The following is a 9,332-nucleotide window of genomic DNA, read 5'->3' on the forward strand; positions in this document are numbered from 1 at the left end:
AAGAGGGGATTACTATTTGTCCACAGTTGATTTTCTACTCCAGCAACCTTTTCTAGTTAATTATCTACTAACTCAGCTGTTAAACTGTTTGACTGTCTCAAAAGTTGAACTAGCACATATGGCTCATTAATGTTTTATTTTACCATACTGTTGGTATGTTTAGATGTTAATACATCAAAGAATCTTGCTTTACAAATATTCTATCAGATGTATTTCTCAAATCATAGTATTTTAAATTTAAATAGGGCATTTATCCTGATTCCTTGCTCAAGAAATGCTTGTTCCATCTTTCATTAATCTGTCTTGGCTAAGTTTTTCAGCTCTGCTAAATTCATGTTTTCAGACTTTATACCATCCCTCTTTCACAGGGGCTGTTTGAGCAGATTCAGCCACTGAAATGAATTGTGTTCAACATCTCCTTTGCAAAGCAGACTGTGGCAACATCATCAATCTGTGTATAAACATCACAATACTGACAGCAGATTGCTGAAGATATACAAAAGACTAGAAGAGGTTATACTCAACTCTTTGGTGAACCCCACTGCACTTACGTAAGTACCATGACAAAAGCACTTACTGAAAACATAAAAATGAAAACCATTCTTCATTGTCCCCACTTCATACTGCAGCAACCTCTCATGAAGAGAGTTAACTCTTTTTCACCCCACTGGATCTTTTCCCCTCATGCCTTTTGTATTATTTGAAATCACTGGCACAGCAAAGCATTATTTTCTTGGTAAACTCGATAATTAATTGACACTTGGCTGTTATGAGGGTTAATTACTGAAGGCTGCAGGCCCTGACCAGACTAATTCTGACCATCCCACTGGATGCCTGTGACAAGCAGGTCTAAGAGTCTGTTTTACAGTGTGATTTGAAACACATTTGGAAGGAATGGCTTCTACAAATCATCCACTATGTATGTCAACACTGAGGCACTCAAAACTACTAATCCTGTAAGCAGTGACTATGAAGTGATAGTTTACATCATAAAAAATCGTTTCAAGATGTATTAAGATCGCCATTTTATATTTTTTAATGGAACACATCAGCGACATAGCTCCAAGTGAAGTTTTACCTTTTACTTTGCTACAAGTTAGAAATTTTCTTGGTAACAATACTACTGTAGCTTTTACATCTGGGTTTTTCAATTTCCTACTTACATAAACACAAGTTTGCTTATGATTCTAGAAAGGCAATGACAACTTAGGAGACTGTGGTCAGAATACTGACACTGAAATGTCAGTTTCCCCTTCCTCTGGCTGCACTGCTTACATGATGATGTACCATGCTTTTGTTTCTTCCTGACTCAAAGACGTCAGTAAAGATGCAACTTCTCTCTAACACCACTTTTTGATGGATCAACTGCTCACTCAGCAAAATCACACAGCCAGCACAAACATAATGCCACGTTCTGTCAACAGCTGCAACACAGCGAACTTTATTTTTGTAAAGTAACATCGAGTCCAGACTTTCCTCACTCAAACAGCTCACATTGTAGCTGCCACAGCCCTTTTTCCTTTCTGCCTGTTCGAAGCAGACTGTTAGTTCCACCCCAGCTATCCTGCAGGTAATAATTTATACTTAGCAAATTAAGAAAAAACAAATTTCAGAAAGCAAATCCTTACTGGAATTTTTCCAATTTTTTCAACTTAACCATTTTTTTTGTTAGTCTATTCACACTTCTGCTTTTTGAACATAATACAGTTAAAGTGTAGAGTTGTAACTATAGAGACAAGGCACAATAAACACAAGTTAACTCACGAAGTCTGTGGAAGAAAAGCACGACCATTTGTCTGTGTTCCCTATTCACAGAGCTGGAAGGAGAATCCCAGCTAAAAAATGCAGTGCCTGTACAGCTCCAGTATCACACAATTAGTACTTGTCATCCTTGGAGCTCAAAATAACACAGTGTGTTCGTTTGCAGAGGAAAGAATGCATTTTCTTAAGAAAATTGGATCTCTGTACTGATAGTGCCAAGTCCACCAATAAGACTGAGGTTTATAAAAGTGAGAATTAAAGATACTGTCAGACAACCAAGTGAGAATTAATCAAATAAGTTGGAAACTAATGAAAATAAATATGCATTTTAGTGTAAATCTTGAGCCCAGTTCTGCTCCTCAATTTCTTAAGACAAAATATTCAGAGACAACAGTAATGTCAACAGACAGCAAAACTAGCACAAGGTACCTCTCCTTTGCTGATCAGAGGGCAGTGACCCTGTAAAGCATTATTTTATCTGAGATACCTGCAGACATCAGCCCATGGTTACGTGGCACCCACAACAGGCACACTTGGGGTCCCAGACCCAAGCACCAGAGGCTGTGTGTGCTTGCTGGTGGCCAGCTTCAAAACGGGGTCACAAATCAACTGCCCCAAATGAGACAGGGCAAACCAGATACTGCCAGCACCTGGCACAGCTGTCAGCGTGGAATATTGACATCCCAGTGCACTTGGGGAGCATAATCCAACAGATCTTGCAAGGAATAGGCCCAAATCTCCAGGGAGTCTGCTCACATGGCCACATCAACCTGCTTTAGTCATCCACTGATGACCAACAGTGGTGCCTCCTGCCGCCCTCCCTTCCTCCCACACCTCTGCCTGCTGTTTCCCCTTGTTAGAAGGGTTACTGATATTGATCTATATAACAAAGCAAGCTGCGGGATCACCAATTTTTTGTGGGTCCAATGAGTCCAAAACATTTACTTTTTTAAAATTTTTTTTCTTTGTACAAATTCAGTTCTTTGTACAAGTTCAGTTCCCCTTTGTTAGGAGCCTAAAGCATAGAGAACACCATTTTCAACCTCATCAACATGTATACATACATATAAACCCAGCAGATGCTGTTGAATTTATTCTAATTCTGACAGTCTGCATAAGTGCCTGGTGCATGACCAGTCTGCTCTTTCTCCTTCAACATAAATATTGTAAAAAATAAAAACAAACCAGGACAGACCTTTCAGGCAAATAATCACAGACATTTTGCAGAGTTACTTTAAATGCCCCTGGTAAAAGATCTGCCATAGGCTTTGTTCAAGTCTAAATACAATCTTAATGGCTCTGTCTTTAACCAAACAATATGTCTAGCCAAAGACTTTCAGTACACTGGGGAGGTATGATTATACAGTCCACAAAACCCATGCTGTTCTGTCCCTGTCATGCCCTTCTCTGTCCTATGAAGTGTCTGACGTTTTTAATTTTAGTGCTAACTGCAACCTTTTCTCCAGAACTGAAATAACTCTTGCTGAGTTCATTGTTCGATCCTGTCTGTAAGTAAAGCAAAATCAGTACAAGCTCTGCTGAACCCTACTGCCCAGCAGAATTGCTGGTTTTAATGAGCCTGGGTGTAATGAATCTGTGTTCAATCACTTCATTCTTAGCAAGACCCAGGACTCTCGGGTGCACGCCATCTGCTCCGACTGACCCGGCTGCTCTTGGATTTTTTCCATTTATTCCAGCATTTCCTCTTCTGCCACATGCTCTGGCATTCCCTACCTGCTCTCTGTTACCTAGACTATTTCATCCATGTAACTTCTTGGATTAAGCCAACTAACCTTTAAACCAAACCCTTGCCTGTTTGCTGTCTGAGAGCACACACCACTGCTTTTCCCCTAGGAACTGAAATCCCAGGATGCACCCACTGATTTGTGCCTTAACAGCAAACCCTGCCATTACAGGTAAGCAAGTGGAGGGAGATTTACTGTGATGCTCGTGAGCATCATCCTGATGAGTAATAAATCTCAATCAAAGGGTATAAGGAAAAGCTCCTTCTTTCTCAAAGATTTATCCCACTTATTACACAAGTACAACTGAAGACAACAGCACAGGTTTGAGACTGCCACAGCACTAAATGTCAGTTCTGGAAGCATCCTGATTTGTAAAACCACTCCTCAATGAATGCCTTGAGAATAAAAAGCTGCAAATTGCACATTGCTTACAAAACTGTCCATAACTGTCTCTTGCTACAGCCCGTGCAAGGCCAGAGAATTGTGTTAAGTACCTTCTGGACTGTGCTGGCTCCACTTAGTAGAAATTCAGAGTTGGTTTCCAAACCAAATCTCCCCATTTCTGACATGAATAAACTCAGCATGACCATTTCTCAGTCGGTCAGTAGGGATGCTGCCTGTATACAAAGCACTAAAAGTGACAGATGGGGATTTTAAAAAGCATTAAAAAACCCCCAAAAATGTTCATACTCAAAAATTACTTCAAAGAAAGCATGTTATCTTAACCCAAATGAGCTGTCTTGGCCTAAAACAGGTGTTCCCTGTACTAGCAGAAAATGTATACCAGGAATCTCTGTGTATTGCTCCCCTAACTGTTAGAATAGTAGGATTTTTAATGTGAAAATATTAAATTGCATTTTTGGAATATAGTAAGATAAAACATCAAAAAAACATCTCCAATAACATTGGGATTTTCCCTATCAAAACATCCCCATCTGCAATTTTTTTCTAACTCATTGCATTAACTCATTTTTCCTGAAGTCTCAGGACATGTAAGAATACCTGACAGCAGTGGGTTCTGAGGACAGGCACAGCAGCAGTAGAGCAGAATGCCACTGTGATTAGTGCCCTATAAACAAAAGGGGGAGGGAAGGAAGGAAAAAGAGAAACAGACCCAGATCCCACAGGCCTTATTATCTCAATATTCCTGAAGCCAATTACAGGCTTCTTTGCCAATAATGCTCTCACCACAGCGTAAATATACCTGGAGATAATCAAAAATAGTTTAAAAAACCCCAGAATGTCAAAACCAACGAACAAACAAATCCAAAAACAAAACCAAAATCAATACCTCACCATTTCCAGGTTTAAATCACACATTAGTACCGAAACGACCCTGGAAACAAACTGTGATAATAACATAATGATAAATTTCACTTAAATGATAGGGTAAGAAACTATGTAACTAAAATATGAGGTTTTTTTCCATACTTCTTTGAAAAATTAAGTAGCTATTTAGATAAGCCTTTTTATTTGAAATTAAATGTCCTGTTCTTCCTCTTTGCAAAAAGAGGAGAGAGGAAGAACACTCCTAGTGCTGTATCTATGTGAAATCTCTACTTTCACTACTCCATTCACCTGCAAGACCACGGTGACAGGGGGGCTCCACACAAGGTAGTAATACATTGCTTGGTAAGATTTTCGTTTAACTGATCTGGTAAAGAGCATAAATAAGAAGAAAAATATCCTTGAAACTTTCATCCTTGAAATTTTCATTCAGAATGCACTGTGCAATACGAATTTATATAACCCATTCAGATATGATCTGCCCGCTATCAGGACAGCAGTAGAGCTCACTACCTCTGGGCAGTACCTAGGTACATGACCTCCATTTCATCGTAACTTTTTCCTGCTTGACCAGTAAAAGCTATTGAAGAACAAAATCCCTGGAAATAAAAGTTAAATTAATAAATAAATAAACTATCAGGAATACCCTATCTCTGTTCAGGAAGTATTAGGCAACTACAGTGCGTTAGTTAAATTACTAATCCGCAGGTGGAGAAGACCCAAGTCCGGTTCCTCCCTGTTCCTGGAAACTGGCTGGCACAAGCCTTCTCCCACGCCGGACAAGCTTCTCCCCAAAAAGCAGGAGAGCTCCGCCTCACAGCCCCTGCTGGGGACCACTTCTGGGGCTCCGCTGCCCCGACGGGGGAGACCCTCGCACTTCGCCCCCAAAACTGACATAAAACACCGCAACATCATTTTACCCGCGAATTTTTTTTTTTCCACTGAAACCACATTTAGGAAAAACCCCTCAGTGGTACACCAGGAATTTAGCACATGGCACGTCCTTTCATACAACTGCTTTTATGACTTTCGAGGCCCTTTTGAGAAAGGCGACGGCACTACCGACCTGACAGGGAGAGCCGGCGGGGCGCGCAGCCCGGCACGGCGGGGCACGGCGGCCCCTCAGAGCCGCGGAGCCGGCACTGCCAGCGCCGGTCCGGAGCAGGCAAGCGGGCACGGAGCAGCCCCAGCATCGCCACCGCGGGCGGGACCGGCCCCGCTCCGCTCTGCCCCGCCGCCGACAGGGCTGTGCCGCGTCCCGGCCCCGCGGGCAGCGCAGGGGCACCGGCCCGCCCGCAGCCCCCAACTTCCAGCGGAGGCAGCGCCGGCCGCTCTCCCGAGGGGCTGCGGGCGCAGGTCCCGTCCCGCGCCCCCCAAACCGCGCCCCGCAGCTCCGGGGGCAGCCGGACCGGCCAGCCCCGGACCCACCTGGTGCAGCGTGTCTGGGGGCAGCTGGGAGGCCCGGAACAGCTCGCCCACGCTGCTCCCCCCTGCGGCCGCCTCTGGGGGCGGGCAGCACCGCGAGAAGAGCTCGGAGTAGCGCTGCTGCTCGGTCTCGCTCAGGGGCAGCAGCAGACCCCCGGTGCCGGCAGCGGCGGCGGCAGCAGCAGCAGCAGCGGGGCCGGACGCACCCGCCGGCCCCTGCTCCATGGCGGGGCGGCGCAGGCACAGCCGCTCGGGCGGGCAGCGGGTGCCGCGCCGCCGGGGAGCGGGGGGACGGCCGGGGGGACGGGCGGCGGGGCGGGCGGTGTGGCGGGGCCGGGGGCGGTGCCGCGCTGCGGCGGCGAAGGTGCAGTCCCCGCCCGGTGAGCGCCGCGCCGGCTCCGCAGTGCTCCGGCCGCTGCCGCCGGCCCCGCCTCTGCCCCCGGCGCGGCCCCTCCGGCTGCCTGGTGCGCTGCCGGACCGCCCGCCCCTGCCCCGCTGCGGGACGAGCTCACAGCCCTCCGGCTTCTCGTAGAATCGCGCAATGGCTTGGATTGGAAGGGACCTTAAAGAAGGTCTCGTTCCCACCTCCCTGCCGTGGGCAGGATCACCTCCCGCTGGACCGGGCGGCCCAGTGCCCCATCCAGCGTGGCCTTGAACGCTGCCAGGTACGGGGCATCCCTCACCGGTGGCGTTTGCAAAGTACCACCTGCTGCTGAACGCGCCACGCGGGCACCACAGGAAAGAAATGGCATCATTCGATAGCCTGCAGTGAGTCCTAATCGATTGGCCGTGCCGCTTGGAGAGAGAAGCATCTCACCGTGTTCTCTCCCTAGTCTTTGCTTTAATGTGAAGGGCAAAGAGCCCCTTGTTCATGGAGACGAGATTCCTCTTTATTACTGCTTCGTCAGCAGTGGCACTGTAAATGTTCGCTTTACGGATGGAGCAACACCTCAAAAGCCAGGCAGGTCACCAGCGAGGAGGGAGGGCTGGGGACATCTCAGCCAGGAGCTTGTTTGTGTGTCTCATACTGGTTTTTGCAGCCTTTCCTCCCCGCAGTTCTTTAGGGAATTTCAAGGAATAAGCTAATCACAGATATTTACAAGGTGATCTGTGACCCACAGAGGAGTCAACAAGTTCTCTTCACAGCAGCTTTGGCGTTGTGTCGGGCCAGCGTTGTTACCTGTGTCCCTGAATGCAAAACATTTGGGAAGTCAATGTGGTTTAGTTTTTATATGCTTCTTTACTACTAATTAAAAAAAAAAAAACAAATGTAATAATCTTACGTAACATTTTCACTAGAAAATACTTCAATTTACAGTCTGTAAAGCCAAAAATAAAATTACTAACTTGCCACTTCTGTTCTTGTTAACCAAATATTGTCACCTGTTTTTAAAATCCTTTTTTAAGCTACTTTGTCATCTTCACACCACATATCTGTGCCGCCTTCTCACTTGCACAAAACATGCAAACTCTTAATCCCTCTGATCCAAATTGAGGATCTGTTCCTGCCTTCTCAATGTGTGGAATGCTGAATGGGTTGTTAGATACAACTATTGGCAGGTGAGTAATTTATACATGTGTTTAAGGATGGAGTTTTATGGAGAAGTATTTTTTCTTTTAAGGACAGACATTGTCATGGTATTTTCTCATTTTAAAACATATTGTTATGCAGGAGGGGAAGACTATTTCAGCAACTGAATCTTGTAGCCCAACTTAAAGTGACAAATACCTGTAGTAGCTCAAAAAAATTAAGTTCTCTTGAGAAGGCTCTGCAGAGCAGAGTGAATGACCCCCTGACTGCAAGCTACATCACCTGCAGAGTCCTACAATGTCACTGGCCTTTTCCTGTATGTCCAGCCAGATACAAGGTGCTGCTCTGAGGAAATGGTGCCAGCCATGTGAAGAGGATGTAGGGCCACTCCTAACTATTGCCATATTTAACTATATGACTCTCATGATAAAATATCTTCAGCCTAGCTTATGGAAGAACAGCTGGCTTCCACGTGAACTTGAACAGGACAGATGTTATCCTGACAAGCAAAAGAAAACACTGTGAATAGTTTGTGCAAATTGTTCATTTTTCTGTGCCTGAAAATGCTCATTTGTAGCTGACTCAATACTTGTGATGTCTCATCACAACAAGTACGCCCTTTGCCAACACTCCAGCAGACACCATTTGATCTTGGTTGATGTGTTAGCCAATTCTCCAAAGTTTTTCTAAGGTGGAACTTGGCAGGAAGATTTTTGAAACACACACTGTCAAGAACACAATAGTCTGTTTCACCAGCCACACCTCTTACTGCCAACACACACAGCTGTTTGCTGGTTTTTTTTTTCTCCTTTGGACATTTTTCTCTTCTTCCTTGACCTTTAAAACTTGCATTCCTCTCTCCATACAGCCCACTCTCCTCAGAAGTTACACAGTGGCTGTGTTCACAACCAGTCTAGCCCAGTGTTGTTATCTCCAACATGTTGTCTCCAGGAGATGAAAGAAGTGAGCCACCATAAGCCAAGGGGGGAGGCAGGGAAGCCCATGCCCCTTATGCCTGCAAAGTCCGTGTGAGCTGAGCTCACCTGGTGTGAGCTGACCGCCCCTGCTCGCCTTTGGGGAATAGAGGAGGAGGGTGCTCAGGTGTCTGCTGCTCCCTGCAGGTGTTCTGCACTCAGCAATGCCAACCACACCGATTTTCTCTGCTGCACCCACTCCTTATGGGGAGTTCCAACCCACCCCATGTGCCAGTGCCACTTTCTCTACAGTCCAGTGTGCCCCGTACAATGACATTTATGGCTTTTGTGTGCCTTAAAATTCTTGTGAGGGTACATTAGTTCAGACTAAGAGGCACTTAATGATAACAAAAGCCATACAAATATCATAGGAAGAGATATTCAGCCTTCCTGTTTACATGGAAGTTGTGACATCACTACACGTTACAAAGCTTCCCTACAACTCAGAAATGCTGCATGTCAGTATCAGAATCCGAACAATCCAAGTATTTCTTTTTTGCTGGAAAAAAATAGTCAGTAATGTAAACTGAATTGAAATCTGACTTATCAAACTATGGCTTAGATCTGTGTGTGGTCCTCCTTCCCTCTCCACCCAACTAGTAATGCAAT

At 45.4% G+C, this 9,332-nt stretch overlaps 1 protein-coding gene across 1 annotated transcript in view; it reads right to left on the reverse strand.

Annotated features, from left to right (window-relative positions):
* REPS2 (RALBP1 associated Eps domain containing 2) overlaps window positions 1–6,535 on the reverse strand; it is a 96,677-nt gene extending 90,142 nt beyond the window's left edge. The window contains exon 1 of the mRNA XM_064407593.1: window positions 6,222–6,535. Coding sequence (XP_064263663.1) covers window positions 6,222–6,443 — 222 coding nt within the window. The 5' untranslated portion in view covers window positions 6,444–6,535. The remainder of the gene's footprint in view (window positions 1–6,221) is intronic.
* Window positions 6,536–9,332: the final 2,797 nt, after the last annotated feature.

This window comes from Passer domesticus, chromosome 2, assembly GCF_036417665.1.
Source record: "Passer domesticus isolate bPasDom1 chromosome 2, bPasDom1.hap1, whole genome shotgun sequence".
In the NCBI taxonomy this organism is placed as follows: Eukaryota; Metazoa; Chordata; class Aves; order Passeriformes; family Passeridae; genus Passer; species Passer domesticus.